The 26,281-nt window shown below is 33.8% G+C and overlaps 1 protein-coding gene across 2 annotated transcripts in view; it reads left to right on the top strand.

The window, feature by feature from the left end:
• The first annotated feature begins 7,943 nt into the window (after nucleotides 1-7,943).
• LOC140439193 (lipid storage droplets surface-binding protein 1-like) overlaps nucleotides 7,944-26,281 on the top strand; it is a 53,454-nt gene continuing 35,116 nt past the window's right edge. The window contains exon 1 of one of the 2 annotated variants that reach the window (XM_072528942.1): nucleotides 7,944-8,101. In XM_072528942.1, coding sequence (XP_072385043.1) covers nucleotide 8,101 — 1 coding nt within the window. In that variant the 5' untranslated portion in view covers nucleotides 7,944-8,100. The remainder of the gene's footprint in view (nucleotides 8,102-26,281) is intronic. The other variant, XM_072528940.1, reaches the window with a different exon arrangement.

The following is a 26,281-nucleotide window of genomic DNA, read 5'->3' as shown; positions in this document are numbered from 1 at the left end:
TGGCCACTGCGACTTTGTTAGCAGCGCGCCTAAAAAGTTCAATCGAACTACACCCGAACCATTCACGTAGATTACGAAGCCACGATATTTTTCTTCTTCCCACACTTGTTTTGCCCTTAATTTTGCCCTGCATGATATTTCTTAAAAGTTCGTACTTTTCACCTCTCACAATGTGCCCCAAGTATTCCATCTTTCTAGTTTTTATCTCATTTAGAATTTCGCATCTTTTGTCTAAAGTTTGGAGTACTTGCGTGTTAGTGACGCGGTCCATCCATGATATTCTGAGAATGCGCCTATAGCACCACATCTCGAAAGCTTCGATGTTTTTTGTGGTCAACTGTTTTAGTGTCCAAGCCTCTACTCCATACAACAGGGTAGAAAAGACATAACACCGCAGCATTCGTATTCGTAACTTTATATTGATATCACGATTGCAAAAGAGTTTGCGCATTCTATTAAAGACTGATCTAGCGATTTCTATTCTACATCTAATCTCTTTTGTTTGATCAGTATCGTCTGTTATCCAAGCACCTAGATATTTATAACAGGATACACGCTCAATCTTTGTATTGTCTATTACAAGATTAGCTGAAAATAAAAGGGCATTTCTTTAAAAAGATAAAATAAAAATAATTCCTAATAAAACAAGAAATAACTCTTTATGGCCTACAGAAATGATTCAAATATTTGACCTGCTAGGGCTGAACAGTAGTCCAATCTGTCATAAAAACCTCTGTGGATAGATGTAAGAATTTCTGCTATAATAAAAGTGGAGATTTCTCTTATTCGGTTTCTTAATTCATCCAAATTTTGGGTTCTAGCCTCAGGATGGTCGTAGATGGTGCTTTTTAAATGTCCCCAAAAAAGAAGTCAATGGGTGTAAGATCCGGAGATCGCGCAGGCCACTTAATATCGTCTGTTCCACTGATAACTCGATTCGGGAAAGTATTGTTTAAGTACTTTCTAATTATTCGAGAGTTGTGAACTGAAGAGCCGTCTTGATGGAACCAAACATTCTCCAGATTTACATCAGGAAGACTGGGAATAGCGGGAAGAACATGATTCTATAAAAAATCGAGGTATACTCCAGTATTCAAGTTGTCCTCAATGAAAAATGGACCTATTATGTGGTCTCCTGAAATGCCAGTCCAGGCGTTAACTTTTTGAGGACGTTAAGTTTGGTAAACAACACTTCCGTGCTGGTTTTCCCGCACCCAATTCCTCGTAATGAAAGGATTGTGTCTCCCTATTAACGAAACAGAAGATTTTAATAAAATTGGGTTCATCATTAGCCTTCGCTATTAGAGTTTCACAAAACTCCATTCTTCGAAAGTAGTCGTCTGGATAAAGCTGGTGCGTTTTCGAACATTTAAAATTCTTGTAAACGTGCTTTTTTCACACTTTTGTCACAGTAACATTGCTAACATCTAACTCCCTAGCAACGCTTCTACTTGAACTACCTCGTATTGAATCTACCTCGATTGTTGCACAAATTTGCGTGACATTTTCTGCAATTTTTGAGGCAATAACAACTCTCAAAATTATTAACAATATTATGAACTGACTGTAAACAAAGAATTGCTCCCCTTAAAAAACACAGAAAATAAATCTACACGCTGTTGTCCAGAATTACCACCATAAAACCATTTTATTACTTGAACCTTTTCTGCTGGCGTATAAACAGACATGTCGTTTACAAAAATAAGTTAAAAATCTACGCTCTTATTGCTTTAAGCAACTACGGTATAATTATTGGCGACGGGACAACGGAGGTTCGTGGAAAGTCGACGGCGCGCAGTGTTGCCATTTATAATGTGTATATCTAATTTATAACTTAACAGCGAAAGGGTAGAAGATTTAAAAAAAATTACATGAACAGTTTGTAAGTTGATAGAAGCTACATTTTAAAATATTTTGAAATATACAGGGTGTCCCAATAAATTGCGGTGCATTAAAATTATATTTTTTCTTATAGGACACCCTGTATTTTATTGCATTTTCTAATTGTCCACAATAAATAAGGTATTGTTTCATAAGAATTCTCTATATGATTTTTCTTAAAATGTTAAGTTTTAAAAGAAGACTCGTTCTTAATTTATTTAAGCAGTTATACGAAATTTTCTCTTATATCTAAATTGTTGGACATTTGTTTAATGTATTTCATGATTGAGCATTAAACATCTCTTTATAGGGTTTTCAAAATTTCCAAATTCATTATTGGATTATTCAATGTGTAATATGTGGCTTATTTTCAGTAGAAATCCATGTACAGGGTGAGTCATAACTATTGGGACATAGACTAAGGACAGGTTATTTGGACCAAAATATGGCTATTGGGCCAAATATGCCTTAATAAAATGTTGCTGAAAAAAAAAAGATACAGGGTGTTAAAGTTAATTTTTGTTTTTCGTTTTTTGCTAATAGTTTCCCTGCATATTTATAAATTGCTGTCAAAATTGATACAGAGGCATAATCTTAGACAAGAAATAGTATTTTATTTACAATTTTACGTTTTGTCATAGAGGGCGCCACGTATATCATTCCTAATGATCAAATTGAGTCTAGACTTTTTCTGATGAAACTTTTTAGTAATTTTTATTAGAAAATATGACGTAAACATCATTTTTACGTAAAATTGGTACTCTTGTTTAAACATGATAATTTCAACCGTTTTCGATAAAAACGCAGTCGAACTGCTTAGAGTCTTATTAAAAAAGGATTTCAAATATTATTTCATTTATGAAAAGTATGCTTTGGACTGTCAGATAATTGTTGTTGGTAAATGTCATTTGTTCAGAGTAAATTATTTTTGATATGACAGTGTAGTGTAATGTTGCATTTTTTAAAAGTAATCATTACTTTTTTTGATTGAAATGTCTCGTCACAATCATTTTACTAATGAAGAAATGCGAGATATGATTTGCGTATACGCACAAGAAAATTTTTGCAGTCGCTCGGCAGCCAGAAGGTATGGAATGTTATACGCAAACAGAAGGCAACCAAATCACAAAACTTTTGCAAGATTATATCGTAGTTTAGGTGAAACTGGGTCATTTCACACTAAAAATCGGGGTGGTCGACCGAAACAAATCACACCTAATCAAGAAGATGAACTTTTGGTTCGAGTAGATAAAAATCCTGAAATAAGTTCACGACATCTATCAGCAGCAACAGGAGTTAGTCAGTCGTCTATTGTTAGAATTTTTAAAAAAAGAGAACCTCCATCCTTTTCACTTCACTCCTGTTCAAAATTTACTTCCAACAGATCTTCCACGACGGTTACAGTTTTGCCAACGTATTCTGAATAAACATTGCAATGACAGTCACTTTATTAAGAATATTATGTTCATCGACGAAGCAACGTTTACCAGACGAGGGGCTTTTAATTGGCGAAATAGTCATTATTGGGAAGAAGAAAACCCGCATGCTATTAAAGCTAGACATTTTCAGCATGATTTTAAATTGAATATTTGGTGTGGCATTATAGGCGACCAACTACTAGGGCCTTATGTTCTTCCTCCGAATTTAAATGGAGATTCTTATTTATTCTTTTTGGAAAATACTCTTAGTGATATTTTAGATGATCTGTCACTGGATGTAAGAAGAAAAATGTGGTTTATGCAGGATGGAGCGCCACCTCATTTTTCATTAGCTGTTAGAAATCATCTTAATAACCTATTTCCTCAACGATGGATTGGCTGAGGCAGTGATTTTCAATGGCCACCAAGAAGTCCTGAGTACAACCCACTAGATTTTTATTTTTGGGGACATATGAAGTACTTAGTTTATGCCAATGAAATTAATACACGAGACGAACTTTGGAGATACATTCAAAATGCAGCTAATCTTATAAGGGGACAGAATAATATTTTTTTTAACGTCCGAAAATCCTTTATAAAAAGAATTAGAAAAGGCATAGAAATCGGAGGAGACCATGTAGAACATTTAGTTTGAGTTTTTGTGGGTTCTTTTAAGTTAAAGTGTGTTTAGTTTTGATTTATCGTCAAAACGGAAACCTTACGTTAGTTGCAACTTTGTTTATTAGTTTGGTATTTGATAGTGGAATTGTAAATAAAATACTATTTCTTGTCTAAGATTATGCCTCTGTGCCAATTTTGATAGCAATTTATAAATATACAGGGAAACTATGAGCAAAAAACGAAAAACAAAATTAACTTTAACACTCTGTATCTTTTTTCTCAGCAACATTTTATTAAGGCATATTTGGCCCAATAGCCATATTTTGGTCCAAATAACCTGTCCTTAGTCTATGTCCTAATAGTAATGACTCACCCTGTATATTAATAAACTATTATATTAAACAAATTTTTCCCTTTCGAATGGTATAAAGATGTCCTATACCTAGGTGTCATAGTTTTTGCGTTATTTACAATTTTTTTAACAGTAAATCGATGCCGTCATCTCTTTTATTAAGACAATTTGGCCTTTTTTCAATTTCTATGGCTTCTATTGGAGGCCAAGAGCAGACAAACGTAGTAGAGGAAGACCACCTACAGTGACGACATCAGGCGCATCGCCAAAAAATGGCAACATAGAGCAAAAATCGCAAAGAATGGAGGAGTTTAAGGGAGGTCTATGCCAGCAGTCGACGTGATAAATGGAGGTTAGATGATAATGATGATGATGATGATGATGATGATAATTGCTGGCTTCTCGGATAATTCTTGGTTTATAGAAGCGGAGGGGGGCTATGGTTCTGGAGTTTTTAAAATCAATTTTGTGACCTGTGTAAAGATGGTGTTGATCTAGAACTGAAATTGAAACGGTATTGTGATAAAAAATGGAATTTTTATAAACCCTTTTTTGGATTCTACGATTTATTTGGCCCATGTAAGATCGGTGGTAGTCTGCACAAGGAATTTCATAAACTCCATGTTGTTTATTTGCAATGTTGTCTTTGATTGATCAGACAAGATTGGGGGTAAATATTGTCTTTATATTTCTTAATTTCAGAATTTTGTCAGTGACACTTTTGATGTAAGGAAAAACAGCTTTCGTATGATGAGGGTCTGAGTCTTTGGGTTGAGATTGAGTGAGATTGATGTCTGTGGATGCTCCTATTGATGTGATTTTTGCGGTAACCGTTTTGGATGAGGGCTTGTTTTAACTAGAGAGCTCAGCTGCTCTACTTGCATCATCGCAAAGACGTGTTGATATGGAGACAAGAGTATTAATGACTGAATTAATTTGTGAAGGTGGATGATGAGAGTTGGCAAGCAAGTAACGATTGGCATGAGTGGGTTTTCGATAGACAGAGTGATGAAAACGTTGAGATTGGTTATTTTTTAGATAACTACGAAAAACGTGTTCATACTTAGATGAGCAAGCTACAAAGTTGCTTGTTCTTGAAATAATTCCGTATTAAACCACTCTTATATGGCCGATACGCCAATTTAATTTAGATACTTAGAACTTTACGACATCTTGAGGTAAATAAAAATAGTATATTGTTTTAGTAGGAGTAAAAATGATACTTTTTGGTGATGCTGTACGTTTGACATTAAGCCGAGGCACAAAAATCATTTTTACTCCGAATAGAACATACTTTTTTTTAACATCACAAATAATTTTTATGTTACTATGGATTGTGCTTATTGTCGTCCAAAAGTACCAGTAATATGTCTGTTTCCGAAGATCGCACAGCATCGCGTATTCCTCCAGATATTTTGTGTACCGCAAACGCAAACGAAGACTGTAAACGAAGGAATGTTGCCTACCAAGTCCACCGCAGTTTACGAAGCTTTTGAGCTTTTGACTTTTACACGTTTGCGCCTAGGCATAAAATTGTTACACTTTTATGTCTAGGTGTAAAAGTAACATTTTTATATTGTTAATCACGTCATAAAAATTAATACTTTTGTGACATTTGAAAAAAAAAATAATATTTACAGATGTTATGGTTATCGATGCCAATCATACAATATCATAGGCTGCATGTGTCAGTAGCTCTGCACCCTAAAATTCTATTAATCTCTAAAAAACAAAAAAAAACAATACTGTTTGCTTATTAAATTATTATAATTAGGGTTTTTTTATTATTATCAATTTTAAGTTAATTGATTTATCAGTCTTTGTGTTTATATGAGTCGCAATATTTTTAAAATTATAGATTATAGATTCTATAGATTGAAATTCGGTGTTCATTATTAATATTCAAATAAACCTATTAAACACTACTCTAATAATTGAGGACCTCGGTGCAAGAACCGAGCAACTCCACTTTTCTGGAGTGTTGGGAAATCGAAAAAAAAATTTAATATTTTGAGAAAATGTGAATAAATTATGCTCAATGAAATTAATCCTTCTGGAGGAACACTAGACAAGCTTTATTTATTTATTCACTAAATTTCATTCAAATTGTAGATGCAAAAATTTTGTTATGAAAATTGGAGTTGGCTCTTTTTTGTTCCAAAAATTCCACAAGTTAAAAATAAAAATGAAACAATGTATTGTTTTTGGATTTTTTTATTGCAAATAAAATACGTTAATGAAAATATACAAATATATTGTTTACCACAAAGAGTTGTGGTTTCATGCCAAATTGTATTAGGCGGTTACCTTTGTTGTTTCTATTCTTGCCTCTGTTGTTATCAACTATGTTGATAATTTGGGATACTCAAAAAATATAAAATGCAGTAGTTTCCCGTGGCTTTTTGTACTCCTATTCTGTTAACTATTCATTGCTACGTTCGCCTTCGACAACATTGCCATAAAGGGGGCAGTAAGAGCAGTAAAAATTATGGGAACGATTATCGAATCTTCAGCCCAACTGATAGCGTATGCAGACGATATTGCACTGGTTACTAGAGATTTAAAAACCATGCAGAATATAATATTAACACTAGATAAAGAAGCAAAGAAGAGAGGGCTAGTAATAAACCAAAGCAAAACGAAATACCTCAAGTGTTCAAGAGAGAATACGAACATAGAGAAAGAAATTAAGCTTGGTGCATATACATTTGAAAGAGTACACCGTTTCAAATACCTGGAAGTAATGGTGAATGACAGAAATGATAGAACGGATGAAATAAATGAACGCATCCTACTGGGTAATAAAACCTACTGGAGCTACCAAAAATTCCTGAAAGAAAAGCACATTAGTAAGAAAACCAAATTAAAAATTTACAAGACTACAATCAGGCCAGTGATTACCTATGGTGCAGAGACGATGTGCCTAACACAAAAAGATGAAATGAGGTTGGAGATCTTAGAGAGAAAGATAATTCGACGAACAATGGGACCGGTGAGGATAAGTGTAGGCGAATTTAGAAGATTAACCAATGAAGAAATTAAAGAAGTCATCAGGTGGCTGGGACACACAGAAAGAGCTAAACCAGACTCTACGATAAAGCGAATTACTGGATGGAGACCAACAACAAAGAGACCAAAGGGGGGACCCAAAACAGGATGGAGAGATCAAGTTTTAGAAGACATAAAGAAGCTGAGAATCTACAATTGGAAGGAGCGCTGTAAGGACCGGAAAGAATGGAGGAAAATTGTAGACAGGGCCAAGTCACACACGCTGCTATAATAATAAAAAAAACAACAGCGGACTGATTCTCCACAATAAATGAATCAGAGAGCCCAAAAGGGCGGCAAACACTCCGCCAGGAGTGAATAAGCCATGATGATGATTCTGTTAACTATTTCTTGCTACGTTCGTCTTCGAGCCTGATTTCTCAGCCCCAGTCCTTCTCCTTACCAGCTAGTCCTCCTGAAATCGTTGGCCAGTAAGTGAGGGGATTGCTTATACCGCCAATCACTTCATGAAATTTTTTGTTTACCGTTGAACGGTTCTTAAGAAAAATAATTATCTGCAAAAAATGCCTCGGTTTCGTTTTCGTTGCGCCACTCTGTATACATATCAACCTGACCACTATCCAAGCACTCTCTTGTCTTGAAAAACAATTTCACGTAAGGCAACAATAAAATTTGTTCTCACTTCGAATTATTTTAATGCAGATAAGAAAGGTTAGAAAGGGCAGCATTATCGTAAGTCAAGAGGTCTTTCAGTTACCATAAGTCGCTGGTAAAACAAGTGAGTAATTAAGACTGAATAGTGCAGTGAACACCGGCAACAGTAAGTCTGTTTTTTTTTTATAATACTAGGATGGCTTAATTTTACAATTTTTTTAAGTGTCTGCTTAATTCTTAAACCTATGGCATCAAATAAATGTAATCAATATTTTTTCAAAATTCTGCAGGTGTTGGACAAGAATTTGTAAATAATATTCCACATAATTACAACCACACCTTAAATACGAATCTTCAAATTAAACATTAAGAGAAAATTATTAAAAACTAATAGTATGTAAATAATATTTTACAGCAGTATACCTATGAATATATATATATATATATATATATATATATATATATATATATATATATATATAATAAAATAGATGTTAATTAATGCAAGACTACTATAACATAGATAAGGAAAAAAATCATTGACAACTCAGTGGAAACAAAAATTAATGAAGGTGAAAGGCAATACGTATTTCTGACTAGTTGGTCGTCATTAGTACGGTGCAGCTAAGTTATAAAAAAGCAAATTAACTTAAGAAAGGATTTACAGCAGTCATGCGACCAATTGTGTCATTACATTTGTCAGAAGTCCCTACGTTCCAGCCTGGTGACTCTGCAACACAACTACGAAGGAAGCTACAGCTACCTGGGAAACGGATCACTCAACAGTAATATTACTAATTGTGGAGATAATGTCAAAACACTCTACAGTTCTAAAGCTACAATTAACACAGCCATCGAGGAAGCTACAGAGTTACTGCAGTCACCAGGCTTGAATGCAGGAACTTCTGACTAGCGCCGGTAGATCCTTTCTCAAGTTAATTTGTTCCTTTTCTAACTTTTTTTCACTGTTCATTGACATCCTTTTATATTTTTTAAACATTTTGCCTTTCCTTTCCTTAGGTAGCGCAATCCTCCGTGGCTGAGTTACTTGTAGCTTTAGAACTGTAGGGTTTTCTGACATTATCTCGACAATTAATAACATTACTGCTGAGTGATCCTTTCCTCAGTTAGCTGTAACTTCCTTCGTGCATGTGTTGCAGATTCACTAAGCTGGAATGCAGGGACTTCTGACATTACTGCCACAATTAGTCGCATGGCTCCTGTAAAATCTTGTATTTCTCGATATCATTGTTGATTTAAGGAGGAGATTGAGCCCAAAATAGGATCTGTTGGCCATGCAGATTCTGCGGTTTATCTCTGCGATTGTATTATTTTCAGTATTAAGAAGCGCTCTTAGGTATACAAATTCGTTCACTGCTTCGATGACGTTATTTTCTATAACAAGTGATCGTAGGATTTATGGTTGCGTGCTTATTTTCATATACTTCGTTTTGTTGGCATTTATTATTAAACCCATTTTTGTAGCTGATTTTTTCAATGCTGCATATACCTCTCGTACAGCGTTTTCCGTTCTCCCAGTAACATTGATATCATCAGCGTTTATATATTGAACCAGTGGTTGTGATTTGTGACATACGCATTACTTTTTTGCAGAGCCACATTGAACAGTATACAGGAGAGAGGGTCTCCCTGGCGCAGCCCGGTATTTGTTTTAAGAGGTTCAGACAGTTCCCGCTGAATTCGTACCCTACATTAAACTTTTTCAAGAGTTAGTTTTGTTAAATTGACCAACTGATTTGGTATTTCTAGCTCGTTCATTGCTTTGAACATGTCTCTTCTATTCACAGAGTCGTAGACTGCTTTGTGGTCTATAAATATGTGATGAGTATGGTTGCAATCTGATGAATTGTCGATTTACTACCTCTGAAGCCAGTCTGATATTTTCCTACTATCCTTTCTGCATATGGTGTCATACAGTGACATAGTACTGGAGGCGAGGGCGTCCGCGTGGACTCCTTCCAGTTGGTACTTCCTTACAGACCAGTCTTAGTGTTCGTTCATCAGAATGTCTTATAAGGTGTCCTGCCCATTGGAGTCTTCTGGACTTTATTTCTTTTATGATGTTGGCGTCTGGGTAAAGTTCTTCGAGCTCTTTGTTAGTTCTTATCCTATATTATCCTGATGCTTCATCCAGCACAAGGCCAAAGATCTTCCTTAGAATTTTTTTTCCCAAACCCATAGTCCCTCTTCGTTTGCCTTTTTTATCGTCCACGTTTCACTTCCATACATCACAACGGGTCGTATGATTGTTTTATAGACCTGTATCTTCGTACTTCTTGTTAGTTGTTTCGATTTTATAAGGTTTTGGAAGGCAAAAAGACATCTGTTGCCGGCCTGGATCCTGTTGTTTATTTCTTGTGATTCGTTATTGTCTTCAGCTATTATTGTTCCAAGATACTTGAATTCTCTAACGCGCTCAAAGTTAAAGTCATCGATGGTGATGTTCTGACCGATTCTGTCTCTGCTTTGGTTATTGCGGCTCATATACATATATTTCGTCTTGTTTTCGTTGATTTGGAGCCCCATCTTCCCTGCTTTCTTCTCGAACCTCACGAGTCTCCTTCATCCTTAATCGTGTGTTTTCTATTAGAGCGATATCTTCTGCAAATGCCAGTAGTAAGTTTGGTCCTTCTCGATGAAATACTGTGATGAAAATTCGGTTTTTCGATTCTTGCACTTCTGATTATGTGTTCCAGAGCTAAACTGAAGAGTTGTGGTGAAAGTGCATCTCCCTGTTTTAGTCCATTGTTTATTTCAAATGTCTCCGAGTATTGTTGTCCAACTTTTACCTTACATCGTAACCGTTCCATACACATCCGTATCAACCTGACTAGTTTTTTTGGAAATCCAAGTTCCTGCATCGCTGTCCACAGTCTGGCCCTGCATACTCTATCAAATGCTTGTTTAAAATCTATGAACATCTGATGAAGCTCACGATCAAACTCCCAGCATTTTTCCATTATCTGTTTTATTGTGAATATCTGGTCAATGGTAGAGCGGCCCAGTCTAAATCCGCATTGATAATCTCCAACGATTCCTTCTGTGTATGTTTTGGTTCTTTCTAAAAGGATGTTTGCAAGGATTTTGTCGGTGTTGTTTAGGAGTGTTATTCCCTGGTAGTTAGTACATTGATTCCATGCCTTGAATCTATTAAAATGTGAACAATCTGATCCGTTGTTCTTTCATCAGAAGACGTCTAGGTTACCTTTTTATGTTTTTCTGTGCAAAATAGGTGGTAGCGACTGTCAAATTTAGTGCTGTTGCTTAATTTATCAGTCGTAATTCATTATTGCTACTGATGTTGTGTAGGCTATGCGTTCCTATCGTGGGCGTGAAAACTCGCTCTCATCCTATCTTTGCATTGCAAAACTCATTGATTATTTATTTTTTTAACTTCATCAGAAACATACTACACAATTAACTAACAATTAGATACAAACATAACATTCACAATATTATAACTCACGAAATGCTATATTTTATTTTATAAAGCAAATTATATAGGAAATATACATGTTATTCTACGTACGTACAAGTACTGAACGATAGGTACAGTGTTTTTTTTTTCACATGTTTCCTTAGGACTAACGAGTTTTATTATCAAACCAGCTGTTAAATATTTTTATTTTTTTAGAATTTGAAAATATTACAATACTTGTCGCAGGTGTCTGTCCCATAATTACTTGACTCATTGTTTTTGGTTGGTTTGGTTTTTTTATAGTTGTCTTCTATTTTTAAGATCTTGACATCTAATAAATTAAATGCCTGGCTTGTGTTGGAATGGTGTGCTACTGCACAATAATGTTTCTTTGGTTTGCAATCACTTTTATGCTGCGTTAGTCTTTGTTTTATCCACTGCGATGTTTGCCCTATATACTGTCCATCATATTCGAGACAATAAAGTTGGTAAATGGGATGACCTTAATTTAGAAGTCTGGTCTTTAAGCTTCGAGAATAAACAGTAATTGGATATGCTGTTACAGAAAATCACAAAAAGTCATTTGAGATTTGATACAATCTAAAATTAAAACTTCTTTGTTATTTATTGCAAGGTCAATGAAAAAATATAATGGTATCGTTTTATTCTGACGTAAATCATGCCAAGGTTGTTGACAATATAGGTGGTAATTGATAATTCATTTAACTTAATTTCTATTTTGAATTTAGCTGATTTTAATATTGTTTATTTAAGCAAGTTTGCAAATACTTTTATAAAAATAACAATTGCTATTATTAAAAGAGGTTTTATTAGCTAGGTGATGGATTTATCGAGTATCTTCAAGAGTCGGTGACGTAGGAATTCATATTTTAGGAACGTTCCCTGACGTTTCCATTAGAAAGGTTTACATTTTTGGCATAACCCTGTTTAGAAACCTACATATAGTTGTACACATAGACATCTAGTACAAATAGACTGACTGTTGCAATACAGCCCCGTTCTCCCTGTGCCACAGAGAAAACTGACGCAAAGCAGTCCCTGCATCTCTTTCTAATGAGCCTGGTTTATTGACCACGTTTCTTGCAGTTCACTTTTTTAATTTCATCGTTTTTGGTCGATATCTTGATTTTTATCGATTTTTACGAAAAGTTTTGGGCTGGGGGATGATGAAGTTTGTTTTGGAAATTGGTTAATCTACCAATCGACAGCAATTAATAAGTAATCAAATATGCCGCAAGGATAGGCCCTGTAGCCCTTTTCCTTGTCAAGATATAGCTATGGTTGTGTTGGCTTTACCGTAAAGTTAACATAACCATTGTTTATGTTTATTGTCATATCTAGTCTCCATCTATTTCTCTCCATCCTTTCTCTCCATCGATCCAAATTTTCTTAATATTAATTTTAAGATATTTCTGACAGCTCGTTTCATTTATCTATCAAGTTTAACAGTATTCCAAAGTCTTCTTCACTTTTTGTGAGTATTTCTCTGGTATCAACATATCTTTGTTACAATATTAATTGTTTCTCCATCAATTTTTATTGCTTCTTTTCTGCTATCCAAGGCATCCTTAAATATTTTCTCGGAACATAAGTTTTGGCGTACTTCACGTTGTATGAGCAGTTTCTTGGGATAGCCGTCTTCAGTTTGGGCAGATGCTACTTGGTTGTAATGTAGACATTTTAAGTCTTAAATTACAGTTATCCAAACCTGCCTTGTCCATGCATATAAAAGTAGGTCATTTTGAACTCGATCAAATGCCTTTTCGTGGTAAATAAAACAGATATAGACGTTCTTACAAAATTGACAACTTTTTTTACTTTCAAATATAAGATACATCGGAATAAGTGGCTTATTTCTGTCAACATTACTGAGGAGGCATTAACTAACTGGTACAAAAACATATGAACGAATCTTCCAATTTTATTTTGTTACATTTTTTATTTTTGCGGTCTATGAGTTACACTTACCCCACTGGTGTGGGGTAAGGGTAACCTGAGGCACATTCTTACTATCAGAGTATAAGCAAATTTGCCAAGGTAAGAGTAAATAATTCGCTTTGATATATGCTACAAAATATATTTTTTTGCAATAGGAAATACATTACTTTTTATTGCTTATATGCATATTGCTTTTACCTTCTATAACAAGCCAATGAAATGTGGATGTCTTACTATAGTTTATTTTTATGAACGAGAGAGTAATTAGCATAATTTTAACTGGTACCTCCGACCACTCCATGGGCGTGCTCAAGATTAATTGAAAAATTACTTGGAATAATTGTAAAAAATAAATGAATTATTTCAGTGTTATAAAGTGTTATGTGTATGTAAACAAAAGTGACCTCTTTTATCACACACTATATTAGAACTGGCTCGATCATTTTATCAGTAATATTGTCCAGCTTCCACATTTTTTCCTCTTCTTTAATAGTGTGATTTACTGCCTTTTCCCAGTTTTCAGGTTTTACATTATTTACGGCCTCCAAAAACAACTGTTTATCGGGTTTAATTCACAATGATACGGTGGGGATCTAAGTACTGTCATTTCACGATTTTTGGCAATTTCATCAATTTCGTATTTTTTTAATTTTTCTTTATGAAGGGCACACAACGAATAAAGTTCCTTTCTTATAGATCCGGGATGGTACGTAATATTTTTTGAACTCAGCCAATTCTGCAAGTCTTTTTTTAACCACTTGGTTGTGGGCAGTCCTTCTATAAGTCTGGAGTGATAACTTGCATTATCCATTACTATTACACAGTTCTTAGGAAGAAGATCTATCATTTGTTCGAACCATTCTTGAAAGACATCAGCGTTCATGTCTTCATGGTAGTCACCGGTACGAGTTGATTCAAAAGTTAATAAACCACCTTCAACAAAACCGTCTGAACTGCCAATGTGTACTATTATCAGCCTACGTCCCTTTCCTGATGGTGGGTTTAAACCAGTAGATAAGTTATTTACAAAAGCGTGCCTTTGACTTGTAACAGTTTCATCCTGCCAAAATTTATTTGGTGTATGACCCTCGTTGATCCATGTTTCATCAAGATAAAATATTTATCTTTTTTGGTTTCTCATTTCCTTTATGGTTCTTAGAAAATATCTTCTCCATATGACAATATCGCTTCTTTCTAATAAAATAGACTTTCTGGGATTCTTTTTCCAGCGGAAGCCTATTTCTTTTAAAAGTTTTCATAACGTACTTCGACTCATTTCTGGGTAATCCTTATCATCTCGAACTGAGACAAGAACTTTATCCAATGTTGGAAATTCTTGTCTAAAGAAGAATTCATGCACTTTCCGTCGAAGTCCTTCTTTAAAATGATATTCTATTTGGAATTTTGGTTTCCCTGGAGCATTACGTGGCATTTGAAAACTACCACATTTCTCTTCTTTAATAACTCTGTAAATCGTAGATTTCCCAACACCAAGTGTACTGCTAACTAACTCAACGGTCTCATCAACACTTTCACATAAACGTTTGTCTGTAAATGATTTAAAACAATTAAATATTAATGTTTTTTCATTAACTGTTAAAGGACCAATTTTTCGGCGTTTACACGGCACTTCCAAATTTTCCATAACACTAGTATACACAATAAACTGCACCTTGCAACTGAAGTACCTACTTTTAGTGAACTGTTAAGAATTTTGAATACGCCACTTGGACCTTCCTACAAAATGGAAAAACCCACTATCACATTTTCTGTGAAATAAGTTTAGAAGGTAATTATCTAGTCAATTACTGTCGTAGATTCCTGGAATTAAAGAATTAAATGTTTGATTGTTGAAACCCTTACTTCGTGGAATGCACTCATTTCAGATAAAATAAAACGTTTTATTTTATCTAAAGAATTAAACTTTATTTTGCAAATAGGTAGGTACTTATTAAACTTTTATTGGTGATATATAATCAATAAAATAAACATCTTACATTTCTTGCAAATTCATTAGTACCTGTTAACCTCCATCACTCCGACACTGGCAACCTTATTTAGGGATTAGTAACCCTCACAACTATTGTATTCTATTCTGCTCCAACCTTTATACCTGGTGGTCATAGTCAATTTAAAATTGTTTTCCTATATACTTCTGTAAACTTGTTGACAAATATCTGTTTTTCATTGAGTCACCCGTATCAACAGTTTAGGGATTTGCATACATAATTTATTGTTTTATTACTCTCTCATACATAAAAATACACTATAACTCGGTATTAGCTGACCTACATAACTTTTAACCCGTTTCTTCTGATTAAATTTAATCACAATGCAATCACGAACTTACATTTTATTTTATATTTATTAAGGAACTTAATTTCATCACATCACTAATGTTTTCTTCAAGTAAGGATTTTTTTTGTCGACTTTTACTTCTTATTTTTATTCTTGCTTTAAATATTCTCTTTTTTTGACTCGCCATCGCCACTATTAACCTCAGCTATTTTTTTTTAATCTTTTTTATTTTAATGGGTTTTACAAGCAGCTAATTTTGGATCTGTTACAGTTTAGCAACAGCGTCTTCTAAAGTAGTCGCTTCCACGCCAGCCCAGATTCTTTCTCTTCCAGTTGTAATTTTTGGTGTTTGTTTTATTTGCTCGATAAGCAACTCTTCAAAAGTTTTCTGCAGATGGTTTGAAGATGTTGAGGCTCCGCCTTAAGATATACTAACTTCCTTTGCGATTGTGGTTGTTGTGGATACTATGACTGTTTGTGGTTGATCTGCTGCATTATAAGTGGATGTAGCTACTTCAGCCTGACTTTCTTGAAAAGTGCACCAACGTTTATATGCTTGTGGTTCATAACTTTCAATGGGTGGTTACAGCGTCGTAAAATGGAAAATTTTCAGCATTTTGAAATCCATCCTTAATAATATCTGGATCTATATTTTCCAAATTTTGGAGAGTAGAGCAGCAAAAACGGGTTTGGAAAGTTTATATCCACAATTCTTTCATTCCTACTTAATGAGTTTCTCCTCCCACTTTATTTTTAAAGGCCGGAACACGCTGAGGTCCATCGGTTGAAGGATGTAGCTGGTGTGGATGGAAAGTTTAAAAATCGGTATGTTTGCTTACCTTGCAATTTGAACAAGTGTAGTAGAGAAACACCTTCTATGACTTTTTTAGCAGAGTAATCACTGATAATGAATGGTTTTACACTCTGTTTTCTTGCTACTTCCACTATTTATGGCTTTTTGTGACTGAGATTTAATGTTCTTTTAAATGCAGTGATGCTCAAGCTGTGACCCTTAACGTGGCGCTCTTTTACTAGTGGGGGGGGGAGGGCGTGAGAATATAAAAAAAACACCAACAACATTGACTAATTTATTAAAATCAAAGCAAGACAATATTCTGACAAAATAAAAAATAAAATACACATGAACACTGATAAAGAGGTACAATTAGAAAGAGCACTGAATACTAAATTATCAACAAGTTTAATGTATATTAAAATCCACTAGGAAACTAAGTTCCTGTAGCTGGCTGTATACCATGTATCACAAAAATTTTTTTATTTCAAATCTTTAGTAAAAGGTATAAATAAAATACCCAAACGGGCTATATTACGAATACAGAACGTTTTCGGAATGTAAATTCCATCATCAGTGTAACAAAGTATACATGTTATGAGCCACTAAAATATATGGGTGAAAACCCTTTAAATGATATAAATTTACAAATATGTTACATTATATATATTTAGGGATTCTACAGTATTCACTGCCTTCCCTCGCTCAACCGTTTCCATCTCTCTCTGTTGTTCCATTCTCCATCGTTTAGTCCTCTCTTACTCATGGCGTCGTCTACTTCGTTCCTCCAGGATTTTCGGGGTCGTCCTCTTTTCCTCCTTCCCATGGGGCTCCATTCGGTTATTCTTTTTATCCATCTGCTGTCGCTAGCTCTTCTTACATGTCCATACCACTTTAGTCTTTTTTGTTCTATATATGTTAGTATGTCTGTTTCTATTGATGTTCTTTGCTTTATTTCGTCATTACTTCTCCTATCCATTCTTGTTACTCTGCAGCATCTTCGCAGGCATTCCATCTCTGTTGCTATTATCTTACTGCTGTTTTTCTTGTTTATGATCCAATTTTCGACCCCATATGTCATAATACTTCGCACTAATGTTTTATAAATCTGCGTTTTTGTCTTCATATTTAGGTGTCTATCCCACCATACTGAGTTAAGTTGTCGGATTGCTGTTCTTGTTTGTCCTAATCTTTGTGTAATTTCTTCCTCTGTTGTTGCCTTTTTCGTGATTATGAACCCCAGGTATTTGAATTTATCCTTTCCTTTGATTGTTACGTTGTCATCAATCTGTAGATCTTCTATGTCTTCTTGACTTGTAGATAGGTACTCTGTTTTCGCGAGGTTAATATCTAGGCCAGCCTTGGTATATTCTTCTTGTAGTTTCTTCATCATGTAGCTGAGGTCGTCTTGGTCTTGTGCAATCACTACTTGATCGTCTGCAAAACTTAACGTATATAGGTATTCGTTCCGTACCGGTACTCCCATGCCTTCGCATTTTCTTTTCCATGTAGTCAAGGCTTTCTCTAAGTATATTTTGAATAGGGTTGGAGATGTGGAACAACCCTGCAGGAGCCCTTTTGTTGTGGTGAAGTCTCCTATGATTCTTGTTCCCATTTTAATGGACACTTTATTTTCTTTATACAGAGCTTTTGTAGCTTCTATGAGTTCCGTCTGTATTTCTAATTTGTACATTGCCTCCCATAGTTCTGACCTTGGTACAGAGTCATACGCCTTTCTCAGATCCACAAATACCAAGTGTATATCTCTATTTTTTGCTTTTTTCTTTTCCAACAGTTACAATGTTACATTATATACTATTAAAAATTAAGATGTCTAAGTTACCGTTTGTCTCAGGACCAAGTGACTGATGTAGAGCCATACGTTTCCATGTTACCAATTCCAACGGTAACTTAGACATCTTAATAGTATATAATGTAACATATTTGTAAATTTATATCATTTAAAGGGTTTTCACCTATATATTTTAGTGAATAGAATAGAATAGAATAGAAATATGCTTTATTGTCACTGAAAATTATTGAACAATTTTATGGACAAAGCTAAAAAAAATCAGTCAAAAAGTACAAAAAGTATAAAAAGTATAAAACAAAAACAAATATAATAAAAAAACAGAACAATACAATTTTAAATTAGTAAAATTATTGTATCACTTACATAATTTGTACAGACAACAACAAATGAGACAAATTGTAGCCACTGCTTGAGACACCCAAATGTAATTATAAACAATACTAATTTTGTTTCTTTGTTATACGTTAAGAAACTCGTCAACTGAATAATATGGTCTTTCAGAGAGATAGATTTTTGTCATCTTACGAAACTTAATGAAAGTTGTTGCGGATTTAATTTCTCTTGGAAGGTGATTATAAAGTTTTTTTGCACTATATAGAATAGAATTCTTTACTAGCTGAGTGGACGAGATCGGTAAATAAATGTTACAATCCGAATTTCTAATGGGGTAGCCATGATCAGGTCTATCGGGAAAAATGTTTAGATGCTTGCGAATCAAACAAACCGTTTCCAAAATAAACAAAGAGGAAAGCGTCAAAATTCCGTGATTTTTGAAGTAGGTCTTGCAATGAGTTGTTTGTTTGAGACCAAATAGATAACGAATTGCCCTTTTTTGCAACTTAAAAATAGTGTCAAATTGGGCCGCTGTACTAGAACCCCAAAATGGAAGCCCATATCAAAGATAGGACTCGAACAATGAGAAATATGCCATTTTGACAGAAGATAAATTTAGTTCCTTCGAAACAGATCTTATTGCAAAGCAAGCTGAGGCTAGTTTTTTCCTTAAGGAGTCAGAAATTTCACGGAATTAACGATACTGATTTGGCTCTCATTCAAAAGCAAGGGTTGAATGACTCCTTTATAAGATAATGCTACTGTCTTATCTACGTTAAAGCTAAGTAAGTTGGAGTCTGACCAAGCCTTGATTATAAGCAAATCAGCGATTATAATTGAATGAGGCGTTGAAATATTAGAGCTGCTCCAAGTAATACTGGTATCATCAGCAAATAGAAAAATTTTCCCTTTAATTTTCAAGTAAGTGATGTCATTAATGAAAAGTAAAAAAAAGAATGGGACCTAATACTGAACCTTGCGGTACTCCACCCTCAATGTCTTTACAACTAGAGGCGGTGTCTTTTATTCTAACCAATTGTTTCCTACCTACCAAGTAAGTTTTGAACCAATTCAAAGACACACCCCGAATTCCATAGAAAGTTAATTTTTTTAATAGAATGTCGTGATTTACGCAGTCAAAGGCTTTGGAATAGTCGCAGAAAACGGTGGCGGAGGAGAGGTTACTATTTAGTGATAGATATACCTCATGTAACACAGAAAACATGGCATCACTAGTACATTTGGCTCATAGCATGTGCACTTTGTTACACTGATGATGGAATTTACATTCCGAAAACGTTCTGTATTTGTGATATAGCCCGTTTGGGTATTTTATTTATACCTTTTACTAAAAATTTTGAAATAAAAATTTTTTTAATGTATATTAGTGATTTCCTTGGGCCTGTTTTGCAGAGTAAAGTTTATCGAAACAGGATGTAATATTAGAAATAGACGCTCTCAGTTCTTTTTCTATATTTAGCTGCGATCTATATTTGGTCTTCAAAGCAGCCATCGCGAAAAATCCTGTTCCGCAAAGGTAAGATGTTATTAAAATAGTATACGGAACGCTCTGCATCATTCACCACTGGCCAAAATTCAAAGGGGGATTTATTATTAAACTGTCTGTTGATTTCGGCATTTGCATTTGAATGAAATAATCATCACCTGGTGTATCATCCTTATATGGAGTTTCGATCTTATTCTCGTTCACGTAACGAACTATAAATAACAATACTTCTTTTTTTGAGGCTAAACCCTTATTTTTCCGTTTGCATGATGTTTTCTGTTATCGTTTTTTCTTCTTCGTAAGGTATAACAGTGGATCTACAGATGATTGAGCTTTTGATACCTCTTTGACCTTTAATATGTGTAAATAATGTTGCTTTGGGAATCTTGTAAAGTATTGATGCTCTGTATACAGTAATTTCTTTAGTCTTCTTAACTTTAATGGCTGATTTTAGAGTCTCTTTGTTTTGAGGTATTTGGGTAGCGGCTTTTTGCGAACGTATGTAGGCACCATGCCTAAAATAAATAGGAAAAATTATAAGTTATAACATAGGGCAAGTGTCGGATTGTAGATTAAAATTCTCAAACTCTTTGTTTCTTAGCTTATATACTCAATATCAATACATACTAAGATATTGCATATTTCTACCATGTGCTTCAGCACCATAACCTATACAATTTAACCTCTATTTCTAATCATCTGTCATTCTGATTCACTCAATGACACAGAACATCACAAAACGGATTAAGGGAAGTATTACACTTTACAGCAAGTGGAACCTAATATAGTGTTATGTCTTTATTAATTCTAATTTATTGTTCTTATCTTAATTTACTAAAGGTTCAATATTTATAACACTTAGGACTTTAATTAATTTAAATTGTATTTATATTAATTTATCTTACAATAATTTATATATCCGAGCGTCACATTTAAAATACCCGATCGCGATATCTTCTTTTGACTGCCCCTGCAAAGAAAGCTCCGTTATTATATATGAAAATACAGCTATTCGAGAGTTCAGGCGAATCCCTCTGATTATACTAGAAAGTAAATCGGCCAGGTCATCGTTCGACCGGTTTCTGGAAACTTTCAGGTAGATTTCTGCCAGCTGATCGAAGGGTCTCGTAGAATCTACAACATATTAGTGAATAAACAACATGTTTACAGGTTTTTAATATGACTCATATTTTTACGTAACAATAGGTTACACTTTCAGTGATTTTGAAAAGCTTCAGATAATCAAAATGAGTCTAGAGTGTGCTATATCGTCAGTATCATGCTGCTATTGCTATTACAACATGCTACTTTGTGTTGGCGATTTAATTTGTTAGCTCTAAAGTTTACTTTTTCTTACAAAAAGTTATTAAATATAGAAAATAGGAGGTAGTTGTTATACTTTATTTATAAAACAAGTATTAAGATAAGCAAATTGGAAAACAAATGAGCTAAGATAGGTGCTGTTAAATAGTTTGATTATCATCCGCAGCCACGTGATTGTTAATGGTCTTGCACGATAACGGCAAGGTTTTTATAAAACGTGAACAACGAAAACTATATTTACAAATTTTGCCGAATGATGTATGCTTATACAATGATGCATTATTTATGAGATTAATAATTATGATTAATTATTTATTGTTTATCTATGTTTAAATGTTTAGGTGCAATGTTACTGCGACCTATGAAATGTATTGGCTACGCTTTTCCTTAGTACGTTCATGTTTTCAAGTATATGAAGTTCACTATTTAGCGAGTGCTTCTCTAGAACAGACTCGATATGAATACTTCAAATATTTGTACAGTATGCAAACTTTATGTATAAATATTAAAAACTTACAAATATTAAACTGGTACTTTGCGGACTATTCTTTTCTAGAAATAATAAATTTTAATATTGATACTTAAATCAGAACCATTAGAAAAAAAAAAGATGCTGTCAATTATTGCTATCAACTTTAACACTTTGACTGCGGATAACTCTCATGTGAGCCGCATCGTTCCTTTGTCAGATGCACATGGCTCGCTGGTGAGCCATAAGCTCGTTAAAAATAAACACGTTAGTATTTTAACAGCATTACAGATACGTGTTTGTGAATCTGTGAGCGTGTTGTTTAGTACATAACCTACCTCAAATTATTAGCCGTTTTAAGGTTTTTTTTAACTAAATATGGATAATGATGTGGCAGGTCCATCAAAACCAAAGAAATGTAAAATACCTAAATGTAAAATACAGAAGAAGAACTTTTAAACATATTGCAGAGTTTCGATGATGATGATTATTAAGATTTTGATATAAGTGGTCGGGACTACGGTTGGGGTGAATCGAATTTGGAAGAGCATACAGATGATGAGAAAGGTAATATAGGTAATTCTTTTTTATCGGTTATCAATGCGATGTCATCAGCGTACCTTAGATGGTTCAAGCGTTGTCCACAAATTTTTATACCTTTTTCTTCCCATTCTAATCTTTTAAAAATATCTTCCAGAGCATGATTGAAAAGTTTCGGTGATATTGTGTCACCCTGTCTCACGCCTATATTTATTTCTATTGATTTTGTCATATACTTTAATTTTTGTTTTGGCTTCCTTATACATATTGGCTATTAGTTCCGTATATCTGGGTCAATTTTGTTGTTAATCAAAGCACTTTTCACTGCCCAATGTTCGACACTGTCGAAATCCTTTTCGAAATCTATGAACTCTAAATATAGAATAATGTGGTATTCATTTGTTCGTTCTATAAGTATTTTCATACTTAGTAAATTGTCACTTGTGCTGAATCCCTTTCTAAAACCAGCTTGTTCTTTCGTCTGGTATCCGTCGAATTTTATCGTCAATCTATTGGTTAAAGGAGTTTATATATTACATTGAGGAGTGTTACAGGACGGTAGTTTTTTATATCTGCTTTATCCCCTTTCTTGTTTAGGATAATGGTTACGGATTCCTTCCAGTTGTTTGGAATTCTTTTTTCTTTTAATATCTTGTTAAAAAGGGAATGTAGAGTATTTTTTTATTTTATTAACGCATCAACCACGCAGGGTCATTAGCGTATTTAGATTAATACAATATAGATACAATAAGTAAAATATACATTAGTTTACAATAATAATAATAATAATATCTTTGTGTGTTACAATGTTCATTTTAGATCTTTTGAAGAAGTTGGCAGTCTTTAAGATAGGAAAATATTTTTCGGGTGTCTGTATTTTCTTCTAGGGCATCTCTTAGGGAGTTGGGTATGTTATATTTGAGTCGTTCACTATTATATTTGGGACACTGTATTAAAAAATGTTTTACCGTTAGAACACTGTTGCACACTTCACACACTGGTTTATTTTTGCGCTGTAATAAATAGTCATGAGTAAGTCGTGTATGGCCGATACGGAGACGGGTAAGTATCACTTGCTCTCTCCTGTCTTTTATTTTTGGTTTCCAAGGATGTGAATGTTTGTTGACTTCGTATAGCCTTGATGGAGTGTTGTTCCAAGTTTGTTGCCATTTTTGAATTATTTTTTGTTTTAAGTATGGTTTTAAATCGTTTTGTACCAATATATTACTTTCTTCGGACATCGGATTAGTTGGTGCGTTCTTAGCCAGTTTATCTTCAACTTCGTTACCTTCAATTCCTATATGAGAAGGCACCCATAAAAAGTGAACTTGGATGTTCTTATTTGCAATGTTTTTAAGTTCTTTTTTAATAAGAAGTAGAAGGGGGTTGTCACAGTACAATTGAGTCAGTGAGTATAATGAACTTAAAGAATCTGTGATTATTATACATCTTTCTTTGTTTTTGTTTTGTATTAACAATAGTGCTTTTAGAATTGCAAATAATTCAGCCGAAAAGATGGTTGTAATTGATGGCAATTTGAAACTAACTGAGGAGTAATAAATTGCTGCTCAAACTCTGTCGTCATTTTTTGACGCATCGGTGTATACGTTGTAGGTATTGCCATATCTGTTTAATAGTGTATAAAACTTTTGTTTAATGACGGTTGACGATATCTCTGATTTTCTTAGGTTTGTTAGAATGATGTCGATATCAGGAATAGATATTGTCCATGGTGCTGGGTTGTGGATTGAAGAGGTATCATAGGTTTTTGGAAATTGAAAATTTAATTTGGATAAGTATGATTTTATACGAAAGTAAAAAGGATGATCAATTTGATGTGTTTGTTGAAATTTATTTGTAAATCGATCAGCAAAAACGTTATGCAGCACTGGATTATTTCGGTTTGATGACACTGCCGCTGCATATGTTAGGCTTAGATATTGTCTTCTGAAAGAAAGGGGAAGTTCTCCACGTTCCCAATAGAGACTTTGAATGGGACTTGTGTAGTGAGCACCTAAAGAAATACGTAGACATCTATTTTGGATAATATCCAGTGACTTCAAATGTGAATGTAGAGTATTAATTACCACTTTTCACAATGTCTTATTTATTTCTGATTCGCTTATTTCTGGCTGTAGCTCTGAGTTGACATTTTTTATTTTAGGCTTGAGTTGGTTTTTAATTTCTTCTGGTGGTTCTTTTTTTGTTTTATATGATTCTGAGTAGAAATGGTGGATTATATTTTATGATGTCATCTTTAATGTTTGTTTCTTCTCCGTTTACATCTTTTATTTTGTTTATTTTACACTTACCTAATTTCGGTCTCAAGTATTTCATATTTTTGTTGTTCTGTATTACTTCTTTTATTTTTACATCTTGTTCTTTTCTCTTATTTTCTTTTAGTAAAGAGATGTTTCATATCTTCTTTTTCTTTATCTCTTGCCTTAGTTTTCTTTCGTCGTTTTGATATTCGTCTACCTTTAAATTTAAATTAATTTTTTTCTATTTTTTGTTTTTTCTAAATATCTAAAAACATTTATTGGATTCTTTAATCAAAATAATTCAATCACCTTCAGCTGACAGATATATTTCTCGTAGAATGGTTCTTGAATTGGTGACGAGATAAATTATCAAAGAGTCCATTTAAAAATATTGTTATGACTATGTTACAATTATGGCACATTAATTGCTACAGAAAAGTTTTAAGATGTTATGTTATCTGTGTCATTTGGGAAATATCCACGGCTTTGCTGTCTGTTGCCACCAATGTTGTGTACTATAATAAATCATCATGCTTTCAAAGTCCATCGAATGCATAGATAATATACATCGGAATCACTAGTCGTTAAAAAAACTGAAACTTGAACTATGATTCGATAACTATAAAATAAATTGTTTATAAAAACTGCTAATTTGTTATGACTGACAACATGTTCAATGCTGACACCGAGAAGACCAAGTTCAAATAAGTTTTGATTACAATTACTTCATTTCATAGAATAAACATTCCTGTAATATATTTATTTAACTTTTAATAAAATTTACAGAAAAAATAAAAGAATTAGCATTCCTTGTAACTCAGGAATGACAAACTTTACAGGAGCGACTTTAAACAACATTTTCTAACAACTGTTATCAAAAAAATTGTGCAAATCCAATATTTACACTAAAAAATCACATTTATATCCGGTTTAGCTAAACTAAATTATGTTTTGAGACCTAATAAATAAATATTTAAAATTACTATACTTGGTAATTTACTATAATTTTGTTGGAGATACGAGTTCTTCTACTTGACTTTATGTAATGAAACTGGAAGTCAAAAATTAAACTAATTGTAAAGTCATGGATTCGACCGTTACTTGATGGAAATTCATGTTATATAACAATAAAACACAGAAAAACTTTGTTTTCAAAACTTCCACAAAATTTATTTAATATCTTATCACTACAGCTGCTTCGGCAGAGTGCCTTTCTCAAGTTATCTGTTTTTGGTATGTGTTTACACTTTATAGTCTTTATCTGAATAGGTTGAGGAAGAGAGATCTGTTTGTCTCAAGTTGGTCATTCAGCTTTATGTATGTATTTTTTAATTTGTTAATTTCCATAGATTCTAATAAAGATAGCTTAAGGCCTTTATTTTGGATGTGAAGAATTTGGAATTCGTCATTAAAAGAATGATTATGGTCAAGAAGGTGAAGTGCGTACGTAAAATCTGTTTTTCTATTATTTAAAGCCCTTTTATGTTCTGCTATACGTTTGTTAAAAGTTCTACCAGTTTGACCGATGTAAGTTTTTGGACAGTCGCCACATTTAAGTTTGTATACACCGCTATATAATTGTCTTTGCTTTGGCTCTTGTTGTTCTTGATA

This window comes from Diabrotica undecimpunctata, chromosome 4 (assembly GCF_040954645.1).
Source record: "Diabrotica undecimpunctata isolate CICGRU chromosome 4, icDiaUnde3, whole genome shotgun sequence".
In the NCBI taxonomy this organism is placed as follows: Eukaryota; Metazoa; Arthropoda; class Insecta; order Coleoptera; family Chrysomelidae; genus Diabrotica; species Diabrotica undecimpunctata.
This window is presented reverse-complemented; position numbering and strand designations above follow the sequence as displayed.